The sequence below is a fragment of the Schistocerca americana genome, chromosome 1 (assembly GCF_021461395.2).
Source record: "Schistocerca americana isolate TAMUIC-IGC-003095 chromosome 1, iqSchAmer2.1, whole genome shotgun sequence".
NCBI classification, from domain to species: domain Eukaryota; kingdom Metazoa; phylum Arthropoda; class Insecta; order Orthoptera; family Acrididae; genus Schistocerca; species Schistocerca americana.
In genome coordinates this window covers 1,021,897,318-1,021,911,877 of record NC_060119.1, presented here as the reverse complement: position 1 = coordinate 1,021,911,877, position 14,560 = coordinate 1,021,897,318, and the positions used below count along the sequence as shown (strand labels likewise).

The 14,560-nt window shown below is 41.5% G+C and overlaps 1 protein-coding gene across 1 annotated transcript in view; it reads left to right on the top strand.

The window, feature by feature from the left end:
• Window positions 1-14,560, top strand: part of LOC124616450 (peptide methionine sulfoxide reductase MsrB-like) — a 92,546-nt gene that overhangs the window by 77,061 nt on the left and 925 nt on the right. The window contains exon 4 of the mRNA XM_047144762.1: window positions 2,343-2,466. Within this exon, the coding sequence (XP_047000718.1) occupies window positions 2,343-2,466 (124 nt within the window). The remainder of the gene's footprint in view (window positions 1-2,342; window positions 2,467-14,560) is intronic.

Sequence of the window (14,560 nt, the reverse complement as noted above, 5' to 3'; positions counted from 1 at the left end):
GAAAGAGAACTGTCCCCAAGAGTCAGTCTTTCCTTCTCATCTCCTCTGGTAAGTTTCCCCTGATCAGGGTTCTGGGCTTCGCAGGAGAGCTTCTGTAAAGTTTGGAGGGTAGGAGATGGGATACTGGCAGAAGGACAGGGCGTGAGTTGTTCTTGGGTAGCTCAGTTGGTAGAGCACTTGCCCGCGAAAGGCCAAGGTCCCGAGTTTGAGTCTCAGTCTGGCACACAGTTTTAATCTGCCAGGAAGTTTCATATCAGCGCACACTCCGCTGCAAAGTGAAAATCTCATTCTGGAGCCATCACTTTGTGTCAAAACACCAAAATTTTTGCCTTACGCACCTAAAAGGAAATTCTGCACAAAATGAATTAATTATATTGATGGATTTTGCTGAGAATTATTAATTTGTTGTTCAAGATGCTGTGCAAGGATTTCACTGCGTGAATAGTCAGGCCACATTACATCCATTTGTTGTCTATTTTGGTGGCAAAGAATGTCAGAGTATTTGCATTTGTATGATCAGTGACTGTCTTTGTCATGATACAATTGCTACCCATGCCTTCCAAATAAAATTAATAGCATGTTTAAAGACAAAGATTGAATACATTAAGAACTTTTATTACTCTAGTAATGGTTGAGCTGCTCAATATGAGAATTTCAAAAATTTCATCAATTTATATCTGTACAAAAAGGATTCTGGCATCACTACAGAATGGAATTTTTTTGGAATAAACAACAGTAAATTGCATTGTGATGGTATTGGGGAACAGGAAAAATACTAGCAGCCCGTGCTAGATAGCAGATGCTCTTAGATAAGCAAATATTGACTCCATATGATTTGATCAAATTCTTTGATGGTAGTATTCCAGGCATAAAGATTTTTTTCATGTACAAAAATAAGAAACTGAAAAAATTCAGCCTGGTCAAGAAACAAGTTTTGCCTGGGGATATACAATTTCTGGAATGAGAGAGAATCACCAATGTAAGCCAATTAATTGTAATCTGCTCAGAGCAAGCAGAGTTTCCAATGGAGCTACAGCATTCACAGTTAATGCCTTCAGAGAAGATGAAGAAATTCCAGCAATCTAAATTGCAAGTTTACAACTAGGACAGTATGTTGCTTGTGTGTATGATAATTTTTGGTGGGTTGGAAATGTGTGTGAAGTTTCACACAAACAACAAAATGTCCTCATCAGCTTTATGTACCCACACAGTTCTGCTCGTTCCTTCCACTAAATCCCTAAGTTTTCCCGTGGTGTGGTTCAGCATAATAAGTTGTCTACATGTATTAAACCAAATGACCAAATGTTTGCTAGAACTTTTAAAAAAGCCTAGCAAACCATGCACATTTACATCAAAGTACATGACGCGAAGATGAGTAGCCTCTCTTTAAAAGCCCCTAAAAATTCAACCACTGAAGGTACTGTACTGAAATTTGGTATATAACCATCAAAGACCATTTAGAACATTCACACCAAATTTCATTAGATCTGGAGGTGTTCGAGTGGGAACCCCTGTATTAATTTTTATAAAGAAGGATCCCACATTTCCATATCACTAATGGAACATTGAGCACATATCGTACCAGTCTTTGAATTCATCAAACACTAAACATTTCCATATCACTAATGGAACATTGGGCACATATCGTACCAGTCTTTGAATTCATCAAACACTATCTGCAAAGTTTTATGTGATCGTTTTTGTGAACTGCGTTTGCTGCCTCTCTGGTTTCTTTAGGTATGCTGTGATTAATAAACTTATTATTTGTTACTGATTTGTTATGTAGTTCATGGTTTGTTAATTTTTGTTTCAAGAATGATATATCTTTTATTAAAACTGAGCCAATATTGCATGATGAAGTTTTTAGGTTTGATTTTTTGTCTACACATTGTAAACAAAATCAGATCTTTCAGTTTGGGTTGGTATTCACACGACTGTAATGATTGACAGAAGCACATCATACCTATCTTGGCTCAGTTTTTGCACAAGCATAGTTCCAAGCCCATCTTTACTCGCATCACTTGTATGTTTTCATAACAAAGAGTTTGCAAGGTCCATGAAACCACTTACTTGTTTACTTGGGTTGTGTCTTAATTTTAGTCACTTATGATACAATGTAATATGAAATTTACTTGAAAATTCCTTGCTGCTTTGTGTATAGTTTTGTTTAATAACTATATTACCCCCTTATTTGAGTGATTTGGCAATTTCCTTGTTGATTGTACCCTGCATTACATTTATACATGCAAGTATTCCACTGTTGAGTGCAACATTTTAATCATACTTTGATTTTCATGCCGTAACATAATTTGCTTGTAAATGAATGTGTTCATATGTTTTAGATCAGAAACAAAATATAACTCTGGCAGTGGCTGGCCCTCTTTTTATCAGAGCATTGATGGAAGTGTCATACAACGTTTAGATACGAGCCATGGTATGATTCGAACTGAAGTTCTGTGTCACAATGTAAGTTTAATTTACCACAATGTTTCATCTTTATGAAGTATCCTGCCAATTGTACACAAGGTAGTACCTGTTCCAATTTCATGTTTGAAACAACGTGTGTTTTGCAGTTTCTGACTGGAGTATGAAGTTACTTTTTCTTTCCACATCTAGTAAATTATTAATGTTAATCCAACACAGAAGAGAAATCTGACAGTTCAAGTGATGAACAAGTTTAAATTTGTTTATACAGATTGAAAAACAACAATATAAAAAGCACTAACTCCATATATTGTTGTGCCTTAATAGTGATTCAATTGTAAAATTATTATTTTTTTCCCAAGCCACATCAATAACTACTCTTGTGATGTGTCTCAGTGGCTTAGTGGTTAAGTAAAAAACTGCAGATCCTAAAGTCTGGGGATTTTTATCCATTATTTATCATGTCTTCCACATCTTTCAACATTTGCTACTGTGAAGAATGCTGAGCCACACTGTGGTTCTGAATCCATATCAAACTGTATAACTGGATGTGTAAGTAAGTTACATAGTTGCAGTCGATGCTGAGAGAAAGAGTGGGTAACACTCTTGTGTCAGAAGAAAGATTTAAATATGCATTACAACCAATGTTGTGCCATCAAAAAAAAGCAACAACCTTGCCTTTAAAAAAAAAAAAAAAACACCCTACATTCCAAGAACAAATAAAATACAAATTATGAGGTAAAACAAATAAGTCTGATAAGCAAATGCTATTCAACTCCCTGATGATAATAGCTGTGAGACACATGATATTAGATTGAAGCCATTGGCTACTAAATTCAGTTAATTCTTACTGAAAGTAGCAGAAAACCCGAGAACAAAAAACAAAGTTTCAAAAGCAGATTCATTATAATGTACTTAGGCATGCGTTACATGCCATACTCCACCAGCAGAGATCAGTTTTGCCTTTCCAACTGTTAAAGAAATCACAAAAACCATCAGATTACTAAATATCAGTAATTCTTCTGACTGTGATGGTTTTTCAGCCAAACAGTTAAAGCTTTTGCTGATCTGATTGTAACCCTCCCTCCCCCCCCCCCCCCCCCCCCCAATTGTAATCAATTGATGTGTCAACATGTATTTCCTGAAAGACTGCAATATGGAGTTGTAATAACCATTTATAAAAGTGGGAATAAGAAAGTAAGTAAAGACCCATCTCCCACCTTTGCAAATGTCTCTAGAATGTTGCTTATTACAGAATACTGAACCTCTTTTACGATACTAACCCTTTAACAACTTATCAGCTAGGCTTGCATTAAGGATTTTCTACATACAAACTAATATAAAAATTCAGTTATGGTAGAACCAAGAAAGAAAAATTATTTAGTTGGCATTTTCTGTGCTCTTGGCGAAGCATTTAATTATGTATATCATAAAATTTTACTGTAGCAGCTAACACATTATGGCAGCTAACGCTTTCTGGCATCCTCATTGTGTGGGTGGAGTCATACTTAATGACAGAAAGCAAAGGATTTCAGTAAAATATGATATGACAGAAATAAAACGACATTCAGAGTGAAGCATAACTATGGTATATCAGAATGTTTGGCAGTTACTCACATTATGCAGACAAATAAAAATGATTTATAGAACCAGAGGTAGAGTGAAATGAAACACTATGTGTGAAATTTCTATGCATAAAGAAATGATCGTTAAATGAAGACCCTACGCTGTCAACAGGCATTGATATACATCAACAGGGACATTGAAAATGTGTGCCCCAACCAGGACTCGAGCCCGGGATCTCCTGCTTACATGGCAGACGCTCTATCCATCTGAGCCACCAAGGGCACAGAGGACAGTGCGATTGCAGGGATTTATCCCTTGCACACTCCCTGTGAGACCCACATTCCCAACTTAATGTCTACACACTATATCCGTAGTGCCCCTGCTCGTTACACTCATTACTCGCGGCAGATGATCTGACTGAGATCTGTTAGAGGTCGGGCAATGCATGTGCATCTGCACAGAAGAAGAAGGTCAATGGCCAGTTAGCATTAACTATATATGGAGATAGTATCTGTTCTTTCGGACACGTCCATATCCATGCATAAAGGTGGATATTATGCTGAAGTGTGTAGTAAGGGTATTGTGTAAAGGCAATAACTTACATCTTGCAGATGAATCTTTGGGAACTTCACGATTCTTACAATCACATTCCAATACATTTCCATTTGTATTTAATATTGTTGTTGTTGTGGTCTTCAGTCCTGAGACTGATTTGATGCAGCTCTCCATGCTACTCTATCCTGTGCAAGCCTCTTCATCTCCCAGTACCTACAGCAGCCTAAATCCTTCTGAATCTGCTTAGTGTATTCCTCTCTTGGTCTCCCTCTACGATTTTTACCCTCCATGCTGCCCTCCAGTACTAAATTGGTGATCCCTTGATGCCTCAGAACATGTCCTACCAACCGATCCCTTCTTCTAGTCAAGTTCTGCCACAAATTCTCTTCTCCCCAAATCTATTCAATACCTCCTCATTAGTTATGTGATCTACCCATCTAATCTTCAGCATTCTTCTGTAGCACCACATTTCAAAAGATTCTATTCTCTTTTTGTCTAAACTATTTATCGTCCATGTTTCACTTCCATACATGGCTACACTCCATACAAATACTTTCAGAAATGACTTCCTGACACTTAAATCAATACTCGATGTTAACAAATTTCTCTTCTTCAGAAATGCTTTCCTTACCATTGCCAGTCTACATTTTATATCCTCTCTACTTCGACCATCATCAGTTATTTTCCTCCCCAAATAGCAAAAATCCTTTACTACTTTAAGTGTCTCATTTCCTAATCTAATTCCCGCAGCATCATCCGACTTAATTCGACTACATTCCATTATCCTCGTTTTGCTTTTGTTGATGTTCATCTTATACCCTCCTTTCAAGACACTGTCCATTCCGTTCAACTGCTCTTCCAAGTCCTTTGCTGTCTCTGACAGAATTACAATGTCATCGGCAAACCTCAAAGTTTTTATTTCTTCTCCAAGGATTTTAATACCTACTCCAAACTTTTCTTTTGTTTTCTTTATTGCTTGCTCAATATACAGATTGAATAGCATCGGGGAGAGGCTACAACCCTGTCTCAACCCCTTCCCAACCACTGCTTCCCTTTCATGTCCCTCAACTCTTATAACTGCCATCTGGTTTCTGTACAAATTGTAAATAGCCTTTCGCTCCCTGTATTTTACCCCTGCCATGCTCAGAATTTGAAAGAGAGTATTCTAGTCAACATTGTCAAAAGCTTTCTCTAAGTCTACAAATGCTAGAAACATAGGTTTGCCTTTCCTTAATCTTTCTTCTAAGATAAATCGTAGGGTCAGTATTGCCTCACGTGTTCCAACATTCCTGCGGAATCCAAACTGATCTTCCCCAAGATCGGCTTCTACCAGTTTTTCCATTCATCTGTAAAGAATTCGTGTTAATATTTTGCAGCTGTGACTTATTAAACTGATAGTTTGGTAATTTTCACATCTGTCAACACCTGCTTTCTTTGGGATTGAAATTATTATATTCTTCTTGAAGTCTGAGGGTATTTCGCCTGTCTCATACATCTTGCTCACCAGATGGTAGAGTCTTGTCAGGACTGGCTCTCCCAAGGCTGTCAGTAGTTCTAATGGAATGTTGTCTACTCCCGGGGCCTTGTTTCGACTTAGGTCTTTCAGTGCTCTGTCAAACTCTCCACGCAGTATCATATCTCCCATTTCATCCTCATCTGCCTCCTCTTCCATTTCCATAATATTGTCCTCAAGAACATCGCCCCTGTATAGACCCTCTAAATACTCCTGCCACCTTTCTGCTTTCCCTTGTTTGCTTAGAACTGGGTTTCCATCTGAGCTCTTGATATTCATGCAAGTGGTTCTCTTTTCTCCAAAGGTCTCTTTAATTTTCGTGTAGGCAGTGTCTATCTTACCACTCATGAGATAAGCCTCTACATCATTACATTTGTCCTCTAGCCATCCCTGCTTAGCCATTTTGCATTTTTGAGACGTTTGTATTCCTTTTTGCCTGCTTCACTTGCTGCGTTTTTGTATTTTCTCCTTTCATCAATTAAATTCAGTATCTCTTCTGTTACCCAAGGATTTCTTTTTAATAACAATAACAAATTTAAGATTAAGTCCAAGAGTCACAATTATAATACAAGAAGTAAAAATAATTTCACACTAATAATCTTGTTAAACAGATTTTAATTTTTCTACTTACCTACAGTTAATAGCATCCTCTGAAATCAGTTAACTTACATACATGTCTAGTATGAAATAACAGGTGAAAACAGCAGCAAAGCAGTGGAAAAAGCATTGTCTTTTTAAGGCTCCTGGTAAAAACGGAACTGTTGTAGGCACACTTTGTTGTCTGGCTGGCTGACTATTAAAAACTGTTTATCTGAGGAATGTCACATACTAAAATCTGTGGTCCATTAGTGGTGTACAAATTGATAGCTTCCAAGTCATCAGTGCATTCAAAATCTGTGGCCATTTGTGTCACATATTTTGATATTTGCAAACTCACTCATCAAAACCTAGGGTAAGGTGGTACAGTTTCGATATAGGTACAATTCCAATCAAGATAAGGTTTCATGCCATTTTTTCAGTTTTGTAGTGTTGGTAGAACTTGCCTTCATGTGACGTTGCAATGTGGATGGTTTGTGCAGCTCTTCCTATCATTTCTCTGAATACACCAGTTTGTGCTACAGAGATATATTTTTTTTCTTTTTGAGAGGTAAGTGAAGTTACTAAGTTTTAAGCATTCTTATAAAATGACTGGTTTTCAAGTGCTTATAAATTCTGAATTAGTGCCGTTACAGACTTGTTTCCTGTTTCCATGTGTTCTGTGGCATCTAAAGAAAACGATTGTGTGACATGTGCTGCCATCTCTTGGTACAGCTAAGTATTATTTGTTCATGATTTAACTCTCACCAATAGTATATTTTTGATCAGAAAAAAGGTATAGTTTTGATACCCTAATACAATTTTGATCAATGCAGTTCTTTAGTTTAGTCTGTCAAGACTGGTTACTGTAGATGTATTATACACAATTACTGCAAATAAGTTCTGCATATTTAAACATATTTTTAAAAGCAAACCCCCTTATTTCCCCATGAGATGCCCCGAACAACCAGGGGGAAAAAAAACTGCAATAAATAGAGTCCAACTGCATTACATTGAGTCTTTCAGCTACATCAGAATTATATGATATTCCTCTCAGCACTCTGCATTGTAAAATACAAATTTTAAAAAAATGCAAGCTGGATTACCTCTAACTATAAAAAACAGAATAGGTCATCCAGCGGTACTCAATTCTGAAATGGAAGATGGTTTGGTCCAGAGAGCTTTATTCCTAGAAAAGTGAGGATTGGGTCTGACGCTGCTTGAGTTAACAAGAGCTGCATTTCGGTTGGCTGAGAAAAATACTTTGAAACATCCATGGAACACAGAAAGCAAGGTTGCTGGAATCGATTCGATTCGTTTACAGCATTTATTACGAGACACGCTAACCTTAGCCTGCGAAAAACTGAGGGTCTTTCAAGAGCCACAGCTGATGGCTTAAATAATGCGGAAGTAAGGAAATATTTCAAAGCTTTCCTCTTAACAACGGACCACAAAAGTAGTTAGTCGTAAAAGTAAGTGATAAGTTTTTTCATTAACAAATATGGAAGGAGAGTGAAATTTGACTGTTACTGCACACATGAATGCATCTGATATGTATTTACCACCAATGATAATTTTCAAAGGAGTGAGGATTTGCCCTGAATTTCAAGAATGGATACTTCCTGGTTCCATTAGGGAAATGAGTGAATTGGGGTACATTAATGAAGAACTGTTTATGATTTGGCTTCGACACTTCAAGAAATACCAAACAGTGGTTAGTGTTACAGTTCTTGTTATTGAAAACCATGGCAGGCATACTAGCTTGGATGCTGTAGAATATTGTCAGGAAAATGCGATGGAACTTTTGGGATCGCCTACACACAGTACACATGTACTACGGCCATTAGACATAATTTCCTTCAAGTCTCTAAAGGCACAATATCAGAGAAATTCAATTGAGTCGACTCATTGTAATCCCAATGAAAGCATTACAAAACAAATATTCTGTACTATTTTCTGTGATGCCTGGAGGAAAACTGCCTCTGGTGGATGTACAATCAAGAGGTACCAGTGCATAGGAATAATGCCCTTCTGCACAGACATTGTTTCCAAGGAGAAATTTGCACCTTCAATCCCCACCAAACAAGCTACTACCAGCATTCTGGTTTGAAGTGTGCATATCTCTAAAAGATGTAACAGAAGAAGACGGCAAATCCATAAAACCAGCATTCAGTACCATTTCTCAGCACAATGCTGTCAAGAACATTTTGCCAACTCCAGAGAAAAAAGTATCGTTTTGGAAAAGGAAAACACAGACATCAATTCGACTCATTTCAGATGCAAACCTGTAAAACCTCTGCAGCAAAAGAATCTTTTTCAGCAGGGACCAAACAAAGAAATAAACAAATGCAAGAACAATAAACAGAAATGTAATCTATGAAAAATAATTAAAGAAGTATTAAAAGCTTCAAATTGCCAGCAAACAAAAAAAATAATTATGCATTTTGTGTTATAACCTTTAATCACCAATAATTGCGTGGATATTCAAACACATTCACTTAGAAACAACAGCTGGTTACATGATAACAACTCAGTATCTCTTATTCGACTGCCGTGCCGTGACATGCGGCCGGCGCCATTTGTAGCTAGGTGGTGCTCCCGCGCTCAGCCGAGTTGCGGAGCGCCTCTATCGCCGTTTGTGCGAACTGTCGTGGCGGCACTGTTAAATGTCGTGGCACTGTCACAACACTTTTCCCCCCTTGAAAAACAAAACACTCACTTCCTTGGAGACATGGACAGTGCGGAGACATCCATGGCCTCTTGTGAGGCCCCGAGAAGATCCCACGGAGAGACACGAGAGTATGGTCGAAAATGTCCAGGACGGAAGCTCGTGCGTGGAACGTGCCTCCTGGACGAGATGATGGGTGAAAACTCCGGAGCAGCATCCATAGGTGTCGTGGTCCTGGGGGTGTGCTCCAGCGAGATGGGTCCCGGAGAAGGCGGCGTCGCGACTGGGGCCGGTTCCGGTGTACTTGGAAGCGGTAGTGACGTCGGCTGCATCAACACGTATGGTAGATCGGCAGCAGCGACAGGACTGGCTTCTCGGGCTGGTGGAGGCGAAGGAAGGGGCGGTGGCACCGGCGTGGCCACCACTCGTGGGTGCACCTGGTCGTAAAGGCGAACAACCATGCCGTTGTCCGTACGTATTTCACAAAGCCGGCGGCCACGAAGAGCCTTGACCACCCCTGGAATCCATTTGGGGCGAGATCCATACCCTCATGCCCACACGTCGGCACCCCCCCCCCGAGTATTTTCCCACACTAGGGGACACAGCACAATGCCTGACAGGGTGAAGCAGGTGCAGTAGAGTGCGCGGTTGGCGGCCATGCAAGAGTTCAGCAGGGCTGCGATCACCCAGAGGCGTGAAGCGATAAGAATTTTGCAGGAGAGCGTCATCTGTGAAAAAATCACTAAGGAATTTTTTCATCTGGCTTTTGAAAGTGCAGACAAGGCGCTCGACCTCCCCATTCGATTGCGGATGGAAGGGCAGTGCTGTAACATGATAAATCCCTTGTCCAGTAGAAAAATCACGGAAGGCCTGCAAAGAGAACTGAGGGCCATTGTCCATGACAATCATGGATGGAAAACCGTCTAGTGCAAAGATTTTGGACAAAGCCAGCATTGTCGCCACAGTGGTGGGCGACGGACATCAAACAACAAAGGGAAACTTCGAGAAGGCGTCAATCAACAGTAGCCAATAAGTACCGAGGAAGGGGCCGGCAAAGTCAACGTGCACCTGTTCCCATGGCTGCGCTGGATCAGGCCACGGAGATGGCATTGTACGAGGTGCCGCCAGTTGTTGAGCACACTGACCACACACAGCAACCATGTGGGCAATGTCCGAATCAATACCAGGCCAATAAACGTGCCTGCGGTCCAGGGACTAGTCCGAGAAATACCCCAATGGCCTTCATGCAACAGTTTGAGAACATCTTTGCGAAGAGAGGCTGGCACCACGACCCGTGGAAATGCGCCATCCGTGGCCAGAAGAACAACACCATCATGAACAGACAGACGAAGGCGCAAGGCATGGTAGTTGCGAAGGGGCTCCGATGCCCGGCCCTTGGTCCTGTCCGGCCAACCCCGTTGAACAAAAACGATCACCTGACGCAGGACCGGGTCCCACGCAGTAGCCGACGCGACCTGCGAACCTGTAAGTGGAAAACCCTCGACCGCACGACGTTCTTCCTCATCAATGTGGAAACAGAGTAGTTCATTACAATCGAAAACCGGGTCGGGGCCCATCGGTAACCACGACAATGCGTCAACGTTGGTGTGCTGGGCCGTGAAGCGATAGTGAATCTCATAGTGAAAACGAGACAAGTATAAGGCCCAACGTTGCAGGCGGTGAGCTGCCTTATCCGGATGTGACACCGATGGGCTGAACAGAGAGACCAGCGGCTTGTGGTCGGTGATGAGGTGAAACTTAGAACCATACAAAAAAACGCTGAACTTTTTTAGAGCATAAATGATAGTGAGCGCCTCCTTTTCGATTTGAGAGTAACGCCGTTGCGCTTCGTTGAGGGTCTTGGAAGCATAGGCGATGGGTCGTTCCGACCCATCCTCATACCGATGGGCGAGAACAGCCCCTAGGCCATACTGTGACGCGTCAGTCGCCAGAACCAAGTGCTGACCTGGACAGAATGTGGCAAGACAAGGCGCCGACTGCAAATGAGCCTTCAGGCAGACAAAAACCTGCTCACACTCGTCGGACCAACAGAAAGGGATGTTTTTGCGTAACAGCTGATGCAGAGGATGAGCTACCACCGCCGTGGATGGAATGAATTTGTGATAATAAGCAATCTTGCCTAGAAACGCCTAAAGTTCTTTGACCGTAGACAGCCAGGGTAGAGCGTTAATGGCCGCAACGTGCTGACGTAGAGGACATATACCCTCACGGGACAAGTGGAAACCAAGATACACAATGGAGGGTGGGAAGAACTGTGACTTGTCCAGATTGCACCTCAACCCAGCCGAATGCAAAACCCGAAACAGTGAACGCAAATTGCGAAGGTGCTCCTAAGTGGAGGCCCCTGTGACAACAATGTCATCCAGATAGTTGATGCAGCCAGGAACGGAAGCTGTGAGCTGTTCCAAAAACCGCTGAAAAATGGCCGGCGTGCTAGCGACGCCAAATGGTAACCGCTGGTACTGATACAACCCACAAGGAGTAGTGATGACGAGAAATTCCTTGGAAGAAGCATCCAATGGCAACTGATGGTACGCCTCCGATAAGTCAGGTTTGGAAAAGAACTGGCCCCCAGCGAGCTTGGTAAATAACTCCTCAGGACGGGGAAGAGGATAAGTGTCAATGAGGCTCTGAGCATTGACAATGGCTTTAAAATCACCACACAATTGCAGACTCCCGTTTGGTTTAGAAACCACCACGGCTGGCGATGGCCATTCGCTGGAGGTAACAGGAAGGAGAATCCCTGAAGCTGTTAACTTGTCTATCTCAGCCTTGACAGGTGCACGCAACGCCACCGGAATAGGGCGTGCCCGGAAAAACTTAGGGCGAGCTGTAGGTTTAAGAGTAATGTGGGCTTCAAAATCCTTGGCACGACCCAGACCAGCAGAGAACACGGACGAAAATTCAGAACACAATTCATCCAGCTGTTGATACGGAATATCCTCAGATATGAGGTGCACATCATCATCAATGGAGAACCCGAGCAACTGGAAAGCATTATAACCGAACAGGTTTTCAGTCCCCGCATGATCCACCACATAAAACGTGAGGGGCCTAACCACAGACTTGTAGGCAGTGGAAGCATCAAACTGGCCAATGATAGGAATTTTCTGTTTATTATAAGTTCTCAGATTTCGCGTAACTGGAGACAAGGGAGGGGAGCCCAACTCCAAATATGTGCGAGAATTAATGAGAGTTACTGCAGAGCCAGTGTCCACTTGCATGCGAATGTCTTTATCCAGAACACGAACAGTAACAAACAACTTATTTGTTTGAGAAAGCACACAGTTAACATCCATGTCCGATGCCTCGTCCTCGTCGACAGGAACTTTAGGGGACTGACACACAGAAGCAATGTGGCCTTTTTTCCTACATGAATTACACATGGCCCAACGTTTTCGACATGCGGCCCTGTCATGCTGTACGAAACAGCGTGGACAAGAAGGAAGTGCGAAACGAATCTGCTTCTGTGGTTACTGTTTTTGCTGCGAGCGTTGCGGCCCAACGCGACGTTGTTTACGCGAGTGAACCGCCGCCACATCTTCGTTCTCCTGTGAAAAAATTGTCCGTGTCGAAAGTTGACTGTACAGCGCCTACATCACACCACGCGTCTATTTGCGCGCCAGCAGTGTGACACACTTCAAAGGATTGAGCGATGCTTAGAACTTCCGACAACGACGGGTTTGGCAGTTGTACGGCACGTTGCCGAACTTCTTTATCAGGAGCAACCTGTAGAATAGCATCCCTAACCATTGAATCAGGATAAGACTCATGATGAGTGTCCGTGACAAACTGACATTTCCTACTCAGACCGTGTAGTTCCGCCACCCAAGGCCAAAAGCTAAGAAGTGTTGCCGCAAACACTTCTCATAATCCTCCCAGTCTTCAGCGGCCTCATCGTAAGGAGGGAATGGAGGCGGAGAAGAGGAAGACAGACAGTGAGTAAGCGACGTCGACAACGCCTGAATAGCAGCCGTTAGCTGTGTTTGTTGTGCCTGAATAGCAGCCGTCAGCTGTGTTTGTTGTTCAATGAGCGCCTGCATAAGCTGTTCCATGTCTGCCCCGTCACGAACACACAAATCCACAACGCAGCGAAAATATCCGACCTCATCGCCAAAAAGTGTTATAACCTTTAATCACCAATAATTGCGTGGATATTCAAACACACTCACTTAGAAACAATAGCTGGTTACATGATAACAACTCAGTATCTCTTATTCGACTGCCGTGCCGTGACATGCGCCGTTCGTAGCTAGGTGGCGCTCCCGCGCTCAGCCGAGTTGCGGAGCGCCTCTATCGCCGTTTGCACGTACTGTCGTGGCACTGTCACAACATTTTGTTTCTTGAATTATTATAGTGCAGAATCATTGGCAAATGGTGACTGGATTCGCTGCCATAAATGTAAACATTTGGTACCATGAAGTTTGCGTCGATGTCCGAGGTAAAAAGTGCTTTTTGTGTGTAAGATGTCAGTGATCACAACTGTGCCTAGTGTGATTCATTTTTGAACAATTTTACTAAATTCTGTAACCTTTTATTGTGTTTAAACTGACACTTGTAATGCCGTAATATTCGTGTTACATATTCATTAAATATCAAAGAACAAGTGCCATAATTTAAATTATTTCTTTCCTCCATATGTTTCCCATTACAATAGCATTTTTCTGAAATGATCAAAATTGTACCACCTTACCCTAGGGTACTTTCCATTGACGTAGAATCATGAAATTTGGCATGAAGCAAGGTTTCACAGTGTACTTAAAGGGAAAATGACCAGAAAATTGGTAATTTGTAATTATATCATATGAAAAGAATATTTGTCATTTGTGATTAACTTCAAACTTGAAATTTAAACATTCTCAAAAGTTTCAGAACCCTCGGGAGCAATATCTTTGAAGTATCAATGAGCATGCAATGGCTGCTTTTGCTTATTGAAGTACAACTTGACTTGGTCCACATCCTTGAATAATCTTCTTCATAATTGGATTTATGGAACATGATATGTGAATGAATAAAGGACACAAGTATAATCTGTGGAACACACAACCGTATCTTCCTTCTTTTTATGGCTTTTCCATTGTAATTTCCACTTATTTGGCCTCATGGTCATTGGAATGTTAAAACACTAATCTTCACTCCCTTTCCCTTGTGTTTATTTTCCTTCCAATATTGTAGCAGTTTTCATTTTTATTATATCTACTTACTGTTGGTATCTTTGTTGATATACTGATCCAATA